Here is a 20,151-nt window from a genome sequence, read left to right as displayed (position 1 = left end):
TTGGACTTTGCTAGCAAGGCTACATTTTTAGACAGAGAATTCTGGAGGATTTTTAGAGGTGCTGGTTGTTTTTGAGTTATGGAATGGAATTTGCAGCAAAGCCTCAGATTTGGGGTTCACCATTGAACCAGTCTACCTGCCCAAACATTTCCCAAGAGCATATTAATTAATTGTTTAAAATAGTAACTTCTCTCTTACACAGAAATGGCAGATGAACATATTCTAGACAAGACCTCCAGTGATCTGGAGGCATTCCCCATGTATAGGGTATCTCCCTTGAACACTGTGAAGCTATTAGTATTGTATATTTTATCTGCCCCTCAGTAATTAGAAATCAGTTTATATTGTCGAGATATGTGGATTTGTCAGGAGATTTGGGGCCACATTTTCCTATGAATTTCTAATATATGGTGATTTTCTGCATTTTAAAAACAGTTTAGAAAATCACAGCTGTTTTGCCACTTCTTCTGCATGGACAATTCCATGTTACACACTGGAAAAAGGTAGAAAGGGAGGAGACATTTTTACTTGTTTAAGTAAGGAGCTTCAGAATTTTGTATCTGGACTTAGAAAAGCTGCCAAGGACAAGAGAGCTCTGTGAAAGAGTGCAAATCAAGCACCTCCTTCAAGAGGAGGCTAGTCCTTGCTTTTACATACCCGTGTCCTGATTACCTTGTTTCTTTTGTCTTTCCCTGTAGCAGTTACATGGCAACAACATTCATTTTACTGATGGATACGAGATCAAGGAGGACATAGGAATTGGCTCCTATTCAGTGTGCAAGAGATGTGTTCATAAAGCTACAGAAACAGAGTTTGCAGTGAAGGTAAGAAAGCCTTTGGTAAATGCCAGAAATGCAGCTGAGACTGCTCTGCCAGCCTGGGCAGCAGTGGGGTCAATGGATTTTTTGTTGGCTTATTTCTTGTTGCTGGGTGTTGCTTGGGATTTTTCTGTTTTGTAAAATGGCAGGTTTCATGATAAACTTTCATATTTTTTCACACTTCAATCCCATCACATAGAATTCCTCAATGGAAAAAAAATTTGCTGTCTTACATGGAAATCCTGTTAATCAACCATGCTCTTTACAAACTGAGTAATATTTTTGGTATAACCTACACTGAATCTTTTTTTTTTTAAATTTCATATAAAATTATTGCAAAGTTGAAACATAATTTATTCTTCTTTCTCAAGTTGTTTAGATTTGACTTTCTTCTAATTAGACGGATGTTTCAGTGAAAACCATGATCACATTGAAAAACTCAGATTTCCTTTTGTCTTCTTCACATTCAAAACCAATGCTATCAAAATGAGCAAAAGTCAATCTTCAGCAGAGACTTAAAATGAGCTATTTGGCAGGCCGTGCTCAGGGAACTGTCATCATCTCTCTTCAGTGCTACTGAATAAACAGTGTGCAGCCATTTCAGGGGGCAGTGCAGACCAGTGGCTGTGAGATAACAGCTCAGAGGAAGAGTTTCAAATGTGCACTTGTCTTTAAGGAAAAGTTTAGCAATGAAAACACTCCTGTGTTAGAAAAGTATTTCATGGTTTTGTTCTTGTACCGAAAAGGGACAAGATTAGATTATAACATGGAATTTGTAAAGACAGGGGAAGTTATGTCAGATAATTTCACTCTGCAGCATCTCATGGGAACAGATTGCAGTACATAGAGAAGTGTATTTACCAAATTTGCAGTAAATGAGGGGGGGTCTAACCAACTTCTCCTCTACTTCTGCTGTTTTAAAATTTTAGAAAAGAGATACAGATTTTTGTAATAAATGAGATTGTGTCTTTGCAGTTAAATGAGATTATGAGAGCTTAAGGAAGTGATCCAAACTGCAGCTCATGAGATAAATTACCTCTAGATAGTCAATAGAATAATATAAAACATTTTATTCAGACTTATTTTCTACTACTGGACTGATGGCAATACAATATCTGTGAAAATCCATGAAACTTTTCATTTTTTCTCATGATGGCCATGAAAATCTGGAAACCACTATTAACCTAAAATCTGTTGATGTCACTGTTCAAACAATGGTTGATTTTTCTAGGCTACACCATAAATAGGAACATGGACTTCCCAGCAGATCTGTGGGCTTGCATATGAATGTGCTACTATTTCCATTTCTAATGAATTTTAAAAATCAGAGCTTTTCAATGCCCAGGTCATTTGTCAACAGATTACACTATGCTACAGTAGGTGGGGGTTCTGTGTAATTGAAATACATCCATGATGAACAAAATGTATACTAAATATAAGTAATGCCTTTCATATTTCATTTATATCAAGTATTATGGACAGATTTATCGTGCAATATGGCCAGAGTGAAACCAAAATAGAAAATCCTCATTCCTTGAAGATGTCCAAGTGCCCAGATCTGACAGGGTCCAGCATGCTCAGCAGGCTGGGTGTTTGGGGTACATCAGAAGACCCAGAACAAAGCCAAGGCATGGAGACACTCAAAGCACTGTGATTGCTAGGTTTATGCTCTTTCCATTTTTTTAAATATTTCCTCTCTTTACTCCTTTCTTTCTCCACTTCTCACAACTCTTCACGTAAATATGTCTTGATTTAGACTGCCAGTGTAGGCAACACGTGCAGCATCTCAGTTTCTGACACAGTGTGAGTCAAATGTGTAGCACAGATTTGGGGTTGGAGACAGTTGGTGAGTTTCTGTTTGTTCTGTCTTTCCAGCACATTTAATGCTGCCTCTTTGGTTATTACTCCTACCAATATATTAATTCTACTTTTCTTTCACTTTTATTGTGATTTCATAATAAGATTATATCATTTTGTTGTCAGAGTAGCTCGCTTTCAAAAAAATTGCACAATGCCACCCATTTCAAGTAATTAGATAGCACAGGAGTTGCAACTGATATTATCATAATTATATATCAGTCCCTTTTGACATGCATCCTTTAACTCTCTCCATAAAAATCACTGTAATTAGGCTCTTTTCATTTCTGTTAGTGAGTATAATTTTCTCAGTGTTCTGTAGCACATAACATTCTCAGGAGAAGGTGTCTGCAGTGATAGTTTGTGTGACAGACAGCAGTCCCATTTGCCTTGCACCACCTCATTAAAAGCTCCCCCTTTCAGAGGAACTGCCAACACCTCAGAGAACATCATCCTGTCTCCCTCAGGGGAGGCTGGTGATAGGGAAGGAGTTAAGGAAATTGCGTGGTGGCATAACTGCAGGAAGACGCACACCATGTTGCTGTGTAAATGAATTTTGCTGTGTAAATAAATAATCCTTCCATGGAGCCTGCCACTCACCTTGTTTACTATTGTTGTGTGGTGTCTTACTGAGACAGGAGATTACCTGGCCAGAGTAACTTGAGTCAGAGCTACAGCCAGAAAAGCAAAACTTTTCCTAGCCCAGCAGCAGAACCTATTTATTAAAATGCAAAACTCTTTGTCCCTTTTCCTTTTGCTGGCCATCTGCTACTAATTGGTTGTGGGGGTAGGTGGGCATCTTGTAGAGGCAATTAGGTGTCTAGCAGTGCAAAAAGTTCTTTGCTTGTGTTGTAAAAGCATTTGAACAGATCTGGAATTTCACTGTTTTCAGAGCTCATTGATATTAGGCACGTTGCGCACTGAGGAGCTTTGGGAATTTTCCCCAGACACCTCTCTGCACCTGTAGGCAGCTGTACTGCCTCTGTAAATCCAATCATGGAGCCTACTGAAGAAGAGAATTTTCTTGCAACCTATTCCCTCTTCTTCCATGTCATCTGTAAAAATGAAATGCTAATAATAAACTCTAAAGCTATTTTAGACATGCCCTCAGGCTCCTAAGTGCAATATTTCAGAATTCAGACACATCTCCGCTTCTGAGAGCATTTCACTACTCTGCAAGAGAAAACCCTGTAGACAGTCAGATTTCCTGCAAATTGAGTCTACCCTGAAATTAGTAACCACCTGTCTAGGTCAGTGCAGATGTTGGTTTAGCAAGTCCACGTGTCATATTCTACTTGCACGTACATACTCTGAGGAGCTTTTAAAATTTTACTCTCAACTTTCTTTCCATCTCATTCCCAAGTGAAAAAAGAAAAAAAACTCTGAAATACAAGTAAGGATTTCTTTATTCTTCTGAATCACAGAATACTCTGAGGTAGATGCTTCATAGTAGTCTGGTAGAAAGAAGAGAGAGATGGGGAAAATGTGCTCCTCTGATGGACCTCTACTGGTTTCAGATTCTTCTGCTATAATCACCTTGACTATAGCAGGCCAAATGATTTTTAATTGCAAAGAGAACTGGCATTGTCAGTCATAGTTACAAACTTCACATGGGTGTAAATGAAATGGTGAGGTCAGAAGCAAAGGAAAATCAGATCAAACTATTAAGTCACACTATACAACATAAGTTAATTAACTAAAAGAATGATACTAGAGAAGATGGTAGAGATTTCTGTGGGTGGAAGAAAGTTTGCAAAGGAGGCCTAAACACATTAAGAGCTCTTGTTTGGAGTTCAGAGTTCTTGGTGAATCAGATTTTTCAAAACCTTCCAGAGATGTGATGCAATTAGCACACTCCAAATGTTTTTCTTTTCTTAAAACTATTGCACAGCTTTCAAAACTTGGAGCACTAGTGAAGCTTTCAAGCTGGATTTTTGGATGTGCTTCTTACTGATGCCAGATTAAGCAAGTTAGAAAAGGACTTGGTTTCATCTCCCTGTTTCTAAAGGTTTATCTATTTAGATTGACTCCTGACCCCCAGGAGAGATTAGTGGTGGATAACAGCCAAGTAGAAATTTCTGCTGCTGGGCCAGTTCTACCCCCCATACTGCCCCCAATATTGCAGAGATAGGTGGTTTAGATGCCAGATTCAACAGCTTGATGTCAACTGCCTTTTTCTCCAGGTCACAAGAATATCCAGTTGATTAAATCTTGTGGATTTTTAGTCCCTTTATGCTATCAGAGGCAAGGCAAAAAACTAGATTGTACATCCTAAACACACGATATACATTTTTCCCTCCTTTGAAGAAGAAAAATACAGTAGAAATAGTCCCAATTGACAAGTCCAATTTTGCAGATGCCAATATTACAGTGGAATTTGGATCTTGAAACACATGTGAATCCCATGACTTTTTCCTATCTCTGCAATGTACTAACCAACTGTTTGGCTCTAGATGTTCCACAGTTGTGAGCAAAGCCAAAGTTTGCAGTCTGTGTCTTCCACAGGGATGAAAGTTAGCTTATGCTAGAGTCCAAGTGAATCTTAGAGCTCATGTATAATTCTGGCAAAACTGCAAAGCACTGAAAGCACATCTATCTAGCATGTTTTGGTGTGTGCAGAGTGGAGAGAAGGTGCATTTTAATTAGCTACAAAAATTCGATACTGGCAGAGATGTCAGGATGTTATCAATAAATAGAAATCAGTAACTCATGAGAGCTGGTGTTAGCAGGCCTGTGGAATCAAACTGGTTGTGTCTATTTATTTGCTAAGAACAGTGAGTGACGTAGTCACCAAAACCCATTTAAATTCCAGAGTTTTTTCATCATTTCCTTAAACTTCATTTTCCTCTTCCATTGATGTTTGTGGTTTTAGTTTGGTTGTTTCTAGGTGGTTGGTGTAAGTAGATAAAATTGCACACTGATCTGAAGGCAGGAGGTTACACAGTAGTATTTAGTGACTCTATATTTTCTCCTTAGCCTGTACTGTGGTTAGGTCAGGAGTTTAGTGCTGAATGCAGTAAAGAAAATAGGAATCTTACTTAGAGAAATAAGAAAAAAAAAGAAAAAATAAAAAAATCAGTTCAAGCATCATTAAATCTTCTTGAAAGTTAAAGTGTAGATCTAGAGAGATTTGCTTAATATTGTCTCTCCTGAACCATAGCAAGTCATAGAAGTGAAACAGACAGTGGAAAGTTCAGGGAAGGCTTTGTATCTATTTTTGTCTGTTTGGGAGGTACTAAGTGTCTGGTGGAAAATGGATAAATATATCAGTATTTAAATAGGAAGGTCAATGGAAAGTTTGTTGGATGACCTCAGATTTCTTAGCCTGAGTCTGCCAGCTTGTCAAACCAGCAGATACTCATCCACTGCTTGTCCAACCTTTCCCCTCTCTGCTTGCACCAGAACATGTTACAGAGGTCAGGCCCCAGGGTACATGCACCGACCTCCAGGTCAGAGCCACTGGTAATGCATCCCTTTTAAATGTAGCTTTCAAATCTAGCAGAAGTTACCTGCTGCTGGAGCAGAGCACTCTCAGGACTCTGCCAGAGAGGGGATGGGCTGAACGGGCACAGATCAGATGCTGAGGTCCCGTCTCAGTTCTTGTTCAGTCCCTAGTAATGCAAACCCCCCTTGACTCTGCTGCATGGCTGTCATAGCCAGGTTTGTATGGGTAGGAGTGGGCCTCTCTTACATCTCACACTTGGGGGAAAAATGGCATCAGGAAGAATATAATGTCATGTAAAAGGACCTCATTATAAACCCTGTTAGCCAAGTGAAGGGAAATAAGAGTGCCAGCTGTGCTTCCAGAAGCCTCTAACTGTCCTTGCTCTTCCCCAAGATGACTTATCAAATTATCTCCGAAGAGCATATCTTTTGCCTCTGCAAGATCATATTAATGATACTGAAAGATACTTTCCAATATTTTACTGAGAAAGTGTCTCTGACTGCAGTCTTGCTGAAATTTTTCATTCCTATATGCTTTCCTTCACTGAGTATGCAATGCAGCTATTCAGTGTTCTCAAATAATTCACAGGACGGAAATACAAATATTTGAATACCAGCATCAGACATGCATTTCATAAATATGTTACTAGTGGAGTTACAGTTTTATTAATAAAATTCATATGCAGACCTAAAGATTTCTATCTTACTAACGTGCTTGCATATAAATGAGTTTTTCTTGTAGTACCTGAGTAGAAATACTAAACCCTGTGAGATCATGTGCTCTTGTGATATCCATGGTTTAAGACAGAATATAAGTAAATTAGAGAAAATCTATAGTAGAAAATATACAAGAATTACAAGGCAGGCTCTATCAAGAGAGCTACAAATACATGTGATGTAAGACAGACAAGAGCTCGGTGGGATGCAATCAAAATCTATAAATATCTCTAAGGTGATATAAATGATGGATGACAACCATTTGGCTGCTAAAGACAGCAAGGGAAGACAGAATGTCTTGAAGCTAAAAAAGGGAATTTAACGAGGAAAAAAGTCTGATTGTGAGTGCAGTTGGTAAAGCAAACTCTTCAAGGAAATGACCGAGATGTCTTCCCCTTCACATGCCAGGCAGCTGGATTTGTCATATTAGTGGAAATGTAGCCTTACAAAATGCAGGGTCAGAGGGACAAGAACCCCTCCGACATCGATAAACTACAGAGAACACTTAGCAGGTTTTCCCATGGAATTTGGTTTATAAGGCTGGGCATCAGGAAATAACGTGGCCCAGACACTGAAGAAAAAGATGATTTTGTGTGTCTGAAGCACACTCAAGTTTTTTGGCAGTGGGACACCAAATTTGGTAGCCTATAGGGTGCCATTTAGCAGACACAGGCTTTAGAGCAGATTTAAGCACAAATCTTTGTCCTTTGAATTGGCATAGGGAGGGCTGTTTTCTAGAGTGCTCTGCAAAGGATCCAGCATTAATAGCCCATACTAAGAATGATTGCAAACAGCATGGAGGGTGTCCTCTAGATGTGATGGAAAGATAAAATGATTCACAGTAAAATGGATGAAGCAGCAAAGGGTGATAGACTATTGTTGTCTATGACCATCTTAGGTCTGACCTGTGAGAGTATTTTCGAAGGCTTTCTTGGTTTTCTTATTTCAAAAACTTAATCAAGGGGCCTGACTTCCACCCTGGACCAGGGTCATTCTGTACACTCACCATAACAGGAAGCAACATAGCATATTTTGTATGGTGTCCTCATTTTTTAAGATTTGAGTTTTCCAGAACACCTGCAAAACTTCAATGGGTCTCACTTTTCTACTGTTTTGAGTGTGTTCAGATAGGAGTTGGACTCAAAGATCCTGATGGATCGCTTCCAACACAGCATATTCTGTGATTCTGTGCTTTCTGCCAGGTAGTCTCCCCACAGAAATAAGTCAGTTTTTCAAGAAGGCACTGCTTGAATAGGCAGAGCCCTGCAGCTACAGCTTCAGAAAGGCTAGGCCAGTACAGAGTGCTGGGCTCTGCTGGAAGAAGGTGGGAGAAGGCAGGGCAGAGAGGCAGCAGCAGCATTTCTACAAGTAGCCAGCCTCTTTCTAGCAGCAAGAGCCATTGTTGACTTTTGGGGTAAATGGGGTCAAAGCATTGCTTAAGTTATTAACAAAATAATCAGAGAGGGCAGATAGAAAAACAGAAATATGTGCAGGCCACCTCTTAATCTCAGCTTCAAAGCAAATCTTAAATGTGTAGTGGTTGTACATCTCTGGTTTAAGGATTCCTGCAGCCTCCTTCCTGTTTTGTCACAAAGCTCTGTCTCTTTCCTTGGCATGGCTGAACCTCTGAAGAATGTGAGAATATGGTATTTCTCGCTGCTAACTAGATCTTTTCTGAGACCAGCATCAGGCAGCAGTTTTTCTACAGCTTAATAATATCATGTTTCTCTTCGCTAACTTTCTTGCCAAATACCTTAAGTATTTTGGACAGAATTTGGTCCTTTGTGCCGGTTTCTCTTTTGGGGCTATTCAAACTATGCTTCTTGCATTTGTCTTCCATACTGATGTAATAATTTTCCCCTTTATAAGTTCTGAATATGATACACTGGTTTCCATCCCTGAAGTTTTCTGTAGAAGGTGAGAGCAGCATTGCAGTTATTTTTCGGACTGAAAACTCATCAGTCTGATCCAAGGATGTGTGCTGAGCAGAGCAGACTGAAACACAGTGCAGAGCCTTTCCCACCAAACTATTCTGCTTTCAAAACTGAAGACTTCTCCCTAAAACGAGCTTTTCTGTTTTAAATTTGTTAATGTTTCTGCTCTGCTTAGAAAATGTGTGTTACCATATAAGTGCTAATTAACAAGAGCAGTTAATTAACAGTTCCAGCTGACAGCTTAAGCATGCTAAGTCAGCAAACAGTGTCAGCAAGTGGGTGTGCTCTGTGTGCAGAAATGTTTAATGTCTCACCTGTACAGCTTGATCAAATGGGCAGTCCTTATTTCAGAAAAGTATTGCTAATTAGGCCTGTTTCTTCTAATAGTCATTTTTCACTATTTTCCTGAAAGATTTAAGCATGGATGGAGGGAATGAATTTCTGAAGCTAATCAAAACTAATAGAACAGCAAATAGTCCCTCAGAAACTATTAGGCTTGGGAAAGTTCTCCTTGGAGACCTCTTAAATGTAAAATTATACCATGTTCTTTTAAATAATATTAGCCTTTCTGCAGTGATTTTCATCCAGCTTGAGTTATTTGACATCAAAAAAGGAACCAAATTAAAACAGATGCTTGGCATGAATAGAGCTTATTTTTAGAAGGAAATATTACTGAAATGGAAACCTGTACATTTTCCAGCAGCACAGAACTGCAGAACTCTCTCTCTGTGACACTTTGACTGGAATTAATATTGTAGATGAAACTGTCAGGTTAAAATCTCTGTGTGCTGTCACACCTCCTTTTTTCAAAAGAGAAGCAAATCCCACCTATAGTCAGTTCCACTGGTGGTGCCCTGAATTTTCAAATACATCACAACGTAGATATAATGTGCAAAGGGACGCAAAAAATTAATTCTGCCTTTACTCATCCCTCCCTTCCCAGAAAAGGAAAGGATTTTTACAGAGAATATCACATCGCACTATGTAACGAATTTGTTCTTGAAGGAGATTAACCCATGCTTACTCTCCAAACAGACCATAGAAAACACTGCACATAACATAAAGTAAAGCCACTTTAAAAAGCATATAAAACTCTCTTCCTTCTCCATGCTTTTTTCACAAAGCCATTCAAAGTTCCCTAGTGCTGGTCAAAAGGAGCTTTACATCATCCCACTGCCTAAATACACTGGCAGCCTCAGGTGTGGCTGTGCAAGGTATGACAATGCCCAGGTGTCTGCCCTACCTTCTGCTGGACTTTGTGTTGCTCAGCTGGAGCAGCAGATTGGGACTGTACCAGCAGCTCAGCTGCCCCAGTTCACACTCTGGCATCTCAGTTCCAGCTGCCAGGAAAGGTCACTTGGGGCAGTTAAGACAGAGGCTGATCCCGTTGGAGGCTGGTGGCAAAAAGAGCTACGCCTTATGCCTTTGCAGTATGACCCACCAAAACTCCTAATTCAAAGCTCCTCAAGCATCTTTTTCTCTATTCCTGTGTTGCAGGGTGTACCTTCAATGCTTCCTCATGTTTGTGGGTTTTGTTGTGGAATGAATCTATAAAATAGAACAGAGAAGTTTTGCTGCAGTCCATGGTCACGGTACACACCACATGGTGTTAGGAGTTAAACCTCTGTGACAGCATTGAGTGCATTCAGCTTCCCCAGGAAGGGAGGTGGCTACCATCACCCATTTCGCTTGACATGATCAGACAGCTTTTGAGCCCTGTTCCACTTAAAGAGAAAAATCAAGTCAGAGCCAAGCAAATGTTTTAATACAGTCTTTTTATGTTATTAAAGATGTACAGTGTCCTTTCTCCCCAGCAGAGAAAGACCCAACAGAGCAGTTTCCTTGCTGCTAGCTCAAACATAGCCTGTCCAGAGCCCCATCCTTTTTCCTCAGGCTCATATCACTGCTCTTCCCATCAGTGCATCTCATGTTTCTTTTCTGTCCTTTTTCTCACTCTCTTGCTTCTCTCTCACCTTTTCTTTTAGGCTGTTCATTTTCCAGGCAACAAAGGCAGTTAAACTGTCTCCTCCCACCTCTTGCCTTTTTCCAATCTCACAGCCGTAGTGATGGAGAACTCCATGTGACAAACACAGCCATTCTCCATTCTTCTCGTGCAAAGTCATTCAGCTTAATTCCAGTGTTGGAAATGGAGCTGGAAAAGGCAATTTGTATTAGCAGGCTGGTTCACTGAAAGTGGATTAGGCAGTGCTCACACGTACTGTTTCTTTGGCAGGGCTGTAAAGGCTGTAAGTCCCAGCTGGTGGGTGGTATCAAACAGCTGAAGGCTCCAACATCTGCTAATGGCATAACTAGGTCCAGAAGAAGAGCTTTATCTACACAGTTGGAAGCATGCAAATACCTTCACAAAAAGGCAACGAGCAAATATATATACTGTCTATTTAGTTTCTGTGCCAATTTCAGCAAGGCTTTACCCATACAGAATTTTACTGATAATCTCTTTTATACTCATCAGTCTGCTCTGGCAAGGCTAAATCCATTGAAAACCCATTAGTAAAGGAGAATTAGATTATTTTTTTCCATGCAGAAGACTTGTAAAAGGACTTGTAAAAACTGGACAGATGGGTTATTGGGGATTTTGAAAATATTCTGTCTTGCTCCTTTCTTCCTTAACAGAGAAAGTGTTCAGTATTGTCCTTTAAAGGAGCTTGACTAATTTTAAAATATCATGAGGTTATTACCCTAAATCCCACTGAGGAAAGAAAATGCACCTTTTCCTTTCAGTTAGTCAGTTTGTCACAAAGGATGTGGTAGTTAAAGAAAAAACAAATCCCCTATCAGGAAAAAGGACACTATTGACCGTGCTGAGCCCGTTTTACTCTGAAATTCTTTCATACACTGTTTGACACAGATGAGTTTCTGAACAATCCCTGGGAGTCCGATGCACAGAAAAAAGTTTATTTGCTTTATGGCTCAGTTTCTTTCTCTTCTGAAGGGCAATGGACAACCCTTGTGCGTCATAGCCCTTCTGGGCCAAGGTACAGTAGAGCTTGTGTTACATTTTCAGTTAAGTTACCTATACATTATGGTGGCTTTTAGGGTTGGTCTTCTTCACCACACATCTAAAGAGAGAAATAGAAAAGTAGCATCATTATATATTACAGTAATTTCACGAATACAAGCCGCACCAATTTGACCAAAATTTTGGTGGAAACCCGGAAGTGCGGCTAATATTCCGGGGCGGCTAATCTATTAACAAAATTCTAAAAGCTGCCAACATGGAAGTGAGAGCCTGCGGCAGCCCCAAGCCAAGCTGGAGCCCGGCCGGCCCCGGCAGAGGTGGGAAAGCCTGGCAGAGGCGGGGCCAGCAGTGTCGGGGGCGGGCGGCAGAGCCTGAGCCAGCAGGGCGGGGGAGCCCGGGAGAACTGGGGCTAGCAGTGCAGGGGAGCATGGCAGAAGCAGGAAGGCCGGCGGGTGGGGCTGCCTGGCAGCGGGGGAAGCCCAGCATAATCGGGGCCAGCAGCGTGGGGGAGCCCGGCGGTGCGGGGGCCTGCAGTGCCGGCCAGGGCGAGGAAACGCGGCGGCGGTGCAGACGGGAGGGGGCGGCCGGCGAGCCTGGTGGCGGCGGCGGCAGCCCTGCCGGCGGGGCGAGCGAAAGCGGCGCTCGCGAAAGCGCCGCCCGGCGAGCGAAAGCGCCGCCGCTCGCGAAAGCGCCGCTCGCGAAAGCGCCGCCGCGAGCCGCGAAAGCGCCGCCGCTCGCGAAAGCGCCGCGGGGCGGGCGCGGCGCTCGCGAGGCGCGGCGCGGGGCGAGCGAAAGCGGCAGTGGGGCGGACGGCGAGCCCGGCGGCGGCAGCCCTGCCAGCCGGGCGAGCGAACGCGGCAACGGGGCGGTGCTGACGGGAGAGGGGGGCCAGCGAGCCCGGCGGCGGCGGCAGCACCACCCGGCCAGCCCCGCCGAGCCGTGGCGCTGAGCTGGGCCACCCGGCCCCGTCGGCAACCATGAGCGGGCCGAGCCTTCCTGGCCCCGCCCCGAGCCAGTAAAGCCCGCTATGCCGCGATCCTGTTACTAATTGGCCAATTTGTGAAAGCTGCGCACGGATTCTCGCGACGAACGAAAGTGCGGCTAATATTCGGGGTGCGGCTTATCTATTGACAAAGACAGCAACATTGTCGAGGCACCGGGGGTGCGGCTTATAATCCGTGCGGCTTGTATTCGTGAAACTACTGTACTCAAATTCTCGGGACTAGCAGCTGGGATCTTCCCTTATTTCTGTAATAGAGAGTGTCTATATGCACATTTTAGTTGAATTCAAATCAGAATAAGTGTCCTAAAAAAAATAATACATTATTTCTTGCACAGGAAGAGCTGCAGGAGGTTCATGGGCTCTCCCAGAGAGGAACAGAGAAGAGTCTGTTTTCATGCAAAATACAGTGTCTCAGAGGAAACAGGGACCAGGGTGGAAAATGCTCTTTTTTACCACAGGAAATTCTGTGTGGATTTAACAACAAACTAAAAACTCTCTGGAAGTGTTGTTAATCATTGCACAGACTCCAAGAGCAATGGTGAAGTCACCATCCCTGGAGGCATTTAAAAGACATTTAGATAAGGCACTTTGGTTTAGTGGTGGACTTGACAATGCTAGGTTAATTGTTGGGCTTGATGATCTCAAGAGATCATTTCCAACCTAAATGATTCTATGACTTTGTGTAAAGGAAGATCCGGAGAACTGAGTTTGGCAGTGGAGCTATGGGGCATATTTAATGGACTGCTGTGTCCATTGCAACATACAAATAACAAAACTGTGCATACTGCAGACAGACTGAACTGCAGAGGGATTTCTGCTGCAGTTGCAGCAGGCACCTCCTCTGCTGCTTTAGCAGTCATGGGCCAAGTGTAAGTCACAGGCACACTGAAGAGAGGCACTGTCAGGGTGACAATCTCTTGCTGTGCAGGAGAAAAATGGTTCTGGTCTGCCCAGTCAGACTACCCAGGGACTGAAAGGAATTTTGCAGGTCCCTTCACAGCTCTGACAGTGATTTGTGGTGTGGCTTGGGACAGCTTGTCCGTGCAATCAGTGTATCACAGGCTGTGCACACATTAAAACAAAAGCATGCATGTTTAGTGGGACTGTCTTGAAATTTGTATTTACATAGTATATTGTGAATTAGAAGCATTAAATGTCATCTGCTGCTGTTACTACTGCATCAGTAGCAGAGTGCTTTGGGTCATGTTGGTTTTAGTTTTGTCAATAGCTGAGACTATTTTTGGTTTGGATTTTTTAGGCCATATATATGAATTTATAGTCGTGCATTATTAATAGTTGCTTAAAATTTTCCACAGCTCTGGATATTTCCTTTCACAGGGAAGTGCAACAGAAAAGGACTCTGCAATATAGAGTACACCTTGCTACACCAGCATAGTGACAGTGGTACTTCACACTGGTGGTAATACCTGCCACAGTTCATTCTGCTGGTCTGTACAAGGCAGGCAGATACTATCAGGGGAACATGTGTGTTACTCCAGTAACTTGGCAAGAGGTTTATCAGTGTAGCCAAGGAAGTGGCCCTGAGGATCTTTTTGTATGTTAGGGTTACTGCTTGAGCGGGACACATTCAGTCACTGGGGTTCTGCTATTGCAGAGTCAGTTGATCAGGGCTTTGTTGGCTTCTTGAGAATGTCTCAGCTAAACTGGGAGAATAACAGCAGAAATTTTTATTTCATTCACCTGTTCTGGAGTTCTTTATTTATTCAACTGTGCACAATAACCATTTACCTGCATCATCTGCCTGTTGCACTTTCATTTGTCACACTTCTATCAATTCAGAATCAAATCACTGATATGGCTTCAGAGGCACACCTGAGCCACAGACAACTACTGACCATCATTACCACTGCACATACATGCCTGTCATGATGACTATGAAACTCAGATTTATATCCAGTTATGCATTATTATGGCTAATGCATAAGAATCTACTCATTTACTTGAATTTTTATCACCATTATTAAACCGTGAAAAATGCATGCATTTTATTAAAAAGCAGGCAGGCATTTATCCTCATTAGCAAAAGAGCTTTTTAAAAAGCTGTTTTTTCCCTGCTTATACCATCATTTAAAATCTGTGCTCTGTGTCTAGTTCTTGGAGAAACCAACCACATTTAAGTTTGGAAGTCTAGAAATCCAAGGCAATAATGGATATTATTTTCTGAAAATGCCACACATTCCACTTTGGTAAACCTGTTATTCAAAAGTACTGCTGTTGTTTTCTAGCAATAATTCATAGAGCTGAAATAGTGTACACCTAAGGAGTTTCTTCTAGAATGAGTCTTTCACCATTTCCTGGGCAGTTACTTTTGGGATTCCAAAGTGCAGAGATTTCCCTTAAGATAATTTTTTGTTCCATATTTATCATTTAAATCTGCAAAGTGAGAAGCATTAATCAGTGCTCTCAGCTGGACAAATGACCAAAGTTCTTTGCAGGTACCAGAACCACTAAGGAGAAGTCAGTGCTCTCCTGATAACTGACTTTCCATGCTGAGATGCTCTCCAAGCAGCAGGTGTCACGTTTTTCTAAGACCTGCTGCTACAAAACTGAAACGTTTTGTATATCTTACTATATTTTCTCATAAGGCAAAAGACGCTGACTACATAAAAGTGATCTGTAGATGAAGTAGATTTCTTTCCAGTTTAGGAATGGGTAGAGAGTTTGGTTACATGGCCAAATACAATGTCTGGTCACTCTGTTCACTACAACAGCTTGGCCCAAAGAGCCAAGTGATTACCAATAGTTTCAGTTCAAATCTCCTCTGACAGTAAATGTCCATACATTTTCATTTCTGACATATGAAAATTAATTTATCAGCATATATACAAACATATGCCAGTATTATGATTCTACCAATTTTTTATGTCGAAGGGGTCATTTTAAAACTATGATTATTTTAAAACCCTCAATGCTGTTCGATTTCTAAATGACACTTCTTGTAAATGCCATTATTTATGGGTAAACAGAACTGTAGGCATCAAAAAGAGGGCCTATGCCTTCAGAATCTAAACTAATTATTGCTCCATCTGGCTTTGGCAGACAGTCAGCATGGCTCTCATTTGCACATGGTTTGAGCTGTCCTCTCCTAGAATAATGATTAATAGAAGAATTTTGATTAGTAATTTGTTTAAACTGTAGGAATTTGTTGGTTTATGCTTTGTGCTGCTGACTGGTATTTGACTACACTGTCCTTCATTTATTCCAGATAATTGATAAGAGCAAGAGAGACCCCTCTGAAGAAATTGAGATACTCTTGCGATATGGACAGCATCCAAACATCATTACTCTTAAAGATGTGAGTAGTCTTTAAGCACTACAGCATTAAATGATTTTCACTTTATAGTCAGGCTTGCTTATTAGTCCATGTCTGGAAAATTCTTCAGTTGATGGTCCAAGCTAAAATCAGACCCATTGAAATCAAGGAGAAAAACATGACTTAACAAATTACTGGACAGCATTTGGAAAGACTGGGGGCAGGTCATGCACTCTCCAGTTACTGTTAAACAAACTGTAAATAAAGCCAAAAGGGCACAGTGATGGAGAATGAAAAAATGGGTTTGGGTTTGCAGCACTATTTAAAAGAAGATCTCCCTAGCTGGGTGTTTTGGGGCACTGCTGAACACACACAGTGGTGCTGCTGGACAGGCGGATGATCTTTCTCGAGCAGCAGTCATTCCTGTCAGCCTGTGATGTCTGCTTTGCTGAGAAAAGGAGAACTCACAGAGCCACCAGGATTTCCCTCAATAGTGTTTTAATGCCAGGGACTATTTGCCTTCTACTCCAGCAGCCTGAGAAGTCATTAAGGTATTTTTCTTCAGCATTTCATATGAAAAATAATCCATTATGCTTAAATGCGGCAATGGCTTTTAGTCAGATGTGTTTTACTTTAGCTGCCTGAAGTCTCACCTAAGTTTGTCCACACCATGTCAGATTCAGAGTTTAACAGAACAAAATCCTGCTTGTGTCAGTTGCCAGTTTAGAACTTAGAGAAGTATACAAGAATCTCCTAATGACATGCCCTCAGGAAAGTCTCGCCTAATTCATAAGTGTTAAAGAGTATCTCAAAATCTGTGCAAAACAAGTTTTAATATTCCTTTCCAAACACATATAGCATTGATGACTATACCACTGCCTATTATTGCAGTCCAGATAAAGGATGATGACATGAAAATGGTTGTTCTCCAATTTAAATGATAAAATGTCTTTTACCAACTGCCATTGACATTGAATGTAAATATGTCTTGCAGCTGATATCAACAATATATTCACCAGAATTGCAAATGTAAACTATATAATATCATTAGATGCAAGTGTTGGCCAACAGCTCTTTAGCTGATCATGAGTCAAAGGAAAATATTGATATTTGAAATGGCAAATGTTACCCTGTGGAAGTGGAGAGAACACTACTGGGTGAGAGCCAGCAGGCATTTGAAGCTGTGTGGAGTGGTGCTGTTTTTAACAGCTGAGCAGGCTCTCTTGGCATGATAGAAAACCAGGAAAGCTACACTTCTGTGTGGACAAATCAGCAAGCTGCTACAGACATCAGAAAAAAAGTGAAGATTTAAGTAAATTACAAAGTTTTCTTTTAAGTTGTTGAGCATAAAAAACCCATTTCCACACATTTTCTGACATTTTCTTCTTGCAGCTTCACACGCACGCAAGCCAACACTGTGATGAAAGGACCAACCCTTACCAAATTGACGGGTCCAAGACATGCATTTATTGTGCTCCTGTTGCAGGTCTATGATGATGGGAAATTCGTGTACCTGGTGATGGAGCTGATGCGGGGAGGCGAGCTGCTGGACCGCATCCTTCGGCAGAAGTGTTTCTCGGAGCGGGAGGCCAGCGCTGTGCTGTGCACCATCACCAGGACTGTGGACTACCTGCACTCTCAGGGCGTAAGCGTTGCTTTTTTGGCTTTGCTGCATCAACCTTCTTAAAATTCAACTTCTTGAAAGAGAAATAGTTATGATTTTGTTCCTCTGAAATGTAAATATCTTTCTCCCTCCCCCCTTTCCCCCCCAACAAAAAAACCCCTACCTCCATATTTATAATTATATTTGGTTTCTGAAATAGGGTCATTGGCTTTTTACCCATTTTCCACTGAACTGAAGCATGTCAAAGTAGTGTTTTCTTTCCTACACTACAGTGATTTTCAAGTTCATGTATTTTCTTGAGATATTAGTTGTTTACTTTTTCTCACAATCAGTGTTGCAGAACCTGAACTTTTAGCAACATTGGTAGGGTAGTTGAGTCAGCAGAGAGGTAGAAAATCAAAAGCTCAACTCTCCAAATGAAGAGGCAGTTTGAGCAGCTGACGGGAAAGACTTGTGACATGCTGTTAAAATCTGACTTTTAAAGTCTAAGCTCTTTATATCCAACAGTTTGAAAATCTCTCCTTTTCTGCATTTCACGGACAAGCAATTTGGATAGCTAGTCAAATATTTACTGCTTTTCCTGCTTCATGGTTAAAACAAAGTGCATTTTGTGCTTGGGCTTCTATGCTTTCATGGTAATTTTTCAGTCTTGATGTAACAAATAAAGGCTGTTTTCCTGCCACTGAAATTCACCATGTCTGGTGAAACACACAGTCACATGAAATTGTGTGAATACATTTTGAAATTAGGAAAGAAATTAATCCCTCTTTTCAGGTGTGAGCCACTCACATGGACAGTCACAAGAAGACCCTTACAAACTTTCCTCCCATGATGTGATTAATTCTTCACCTTTCAGCTGCATGTTCAGGGCCATCAAGCTCCAGCAGACTCTACCACCAAGATGTTTGTACAACAGCCCACTCTGATCACTCTTAGGAAGTTGTCTCCTCCCAGAGCAGCAGCCTCCATCTTAATACACCCAAGAGGCTGTCAAACATTTTGTTTCTCATTTTAACAGACTTTAATTTTTTTCCCCTTCATTTGCCCAAGGCTTTTAAGTAACTTTTTTTCCAAAACTTAAATATTTTCGGCATGAGCTCCTGCCTGACCTCAACCAGCAGACTAGAAATGGCAGCCAAGCCCAAGTGCTCCCTGACCTCCTCTTCTCACTTGTTTCTCACTGTTCTTTCTTAAGGTGGTGCACCGAGATCTCAAGCCAAGTAATATCCTCTACATGGATGAGTCAGGAAACCCAGACTCTATCAGGATCTGTGACTTTGGGTTTGCCAAGCAACTCAGAGCGGAGAATGGTTTGCTCATGACTCCCTGCTACACAGCCAACTTTGTTGCTCCTGAGGTAGGATCACCTTTCAAAGCTTGCACAGCAAGTTTGTCCTGGGAAGCAGTCCTTCCTCCCTTGCTGCCTTTACAAGAGGAGCAAGGCAGAAACCAGGCTACTGGCACTTGCACAGCCTCTATTACCCTAACTTTCCTATTCCTGGTCCTGTCACAGCAGTTGTTTTTCTCCTGACAGAAGCCCGTGTCTGTCTTGGACTGGTGCACACAGTGCTTTGGCTCATTACTGGGATAAATATCTTTTTTTTTTTCTCTGCTGCTTCTGATCAAACTGCTTTCCCTCTAGTGCACTGCATCAGAACAGGATTAAGCTTAAGAGGGAAATCTTGATGTCAGGTTGCCCAGACACATTGTGGAGTCTCCTTCTCTGGAGATATCCAAAAGCTATCTGAATACATTCCTGAGCGTTCTAGGGCACACTGCTTGAGCAGGGAGGTTGAACTCATTACCCTTCCACCCTTAACCATTCTATGATTCTGTGATAAAACTGAAAAGAAAAATACTTACATTAAATCCTGACTATGCTGAAATCAGTGAGAGCTTTATTGTTGACTTCACTGAGCTAAAGAAACATCTCTCCCCTTAGGCTCTCCCAGTACCAATCCCCGCTGTTCTGGGGGAAGTAGGAAATGCTTTCTCATTTTTACAGACAGGAAGTGGAGGAAGACCAAACAGCTTGTCCCAAGCACAAGGAGAGGTGTCTCTGCATCACTGGCAAGTGCTGCTCCTTTCATGCAGCCCTGCAGGAGAAGGCTTGGGTCATAGGGCTGTTCCATGGCTCGGGCTCTTTGCTGTGTTTGACTCATGAGATGTTCATATCTGCTTCCTCACAATGAAGGAATAAGAAGTTAATTTCTTGGGTAATTGCCTATTTCTTGGAGTGATGAAAATAAAAAATGTTACTACTTGCAATACACTATTTATATACATATATACATATATATATACATATATATGAATATATACACTATGTATATACATATATGCATATAATACAATGTGCATCTTCCTTTGCTTGTTTTGGTCCTTATAAGAAAAACAAAAAACCCACTGTCTTTCAATACTTCATCTGTTCTCTACTATCAAATTTCCAGTGTCTCTCTGTTGGTATCATCTAGCAACGTTTTTTTCTCCCTAGGTCTTC

General features: G+C 41.5%; 1 protein-coding gene across 3 annotated transcripts in view; it reads left to right on the top strand.

The window, feature by feature from the left end:
- RPS6KA2 (ribosomal protein S6 kinase A2) overlaps window positions 1-20,151 on the top strand; it is a 279,910-nt gene that overhangs the window by 245,075 nt on the left and 14,684 nt on the right. For all 3 annotated transcript variants that reach the window (XM_033054733.2, XM_033054735.2, XM_033054734.2), the window contains 4 exons: window positions 699-824; window positions 15,980-16,069; window positions 17,514-17,672; window positions 18,847-19,008. In XM_033054733.2, coding sequence (XP_032910624.1) covers window positions 699-824; window positions 15,980-16,069; window positions 17,514-17,672; window positions 18,847-19,008 — 537 coding nt within the window. The remainder of the gene's footprint in view (window positions 1-698; window positions 825-15,979; window positions 16,070-17,513; window positions 17,673-18,846; window positions 19,009-20,151) is intronic.

Source organism: Catharus ustulatus, chromosome 3 (assembly GCF_009819885.2).
Source record: "Catharus ustulatus isolate bCatUst1 chromosome 3, bCatUst1.pri.v2, whole genome shotgun sequence".
Taxonomy (NCBI): Eukaryota; Metazoa; Chordata; class Aves; order Passeriformes; family Turdidae; genus Catharus; species Catharus ustulatus.
This window is presented reverse-complemented; position numbering and strand designations above follow the sequence as displayed.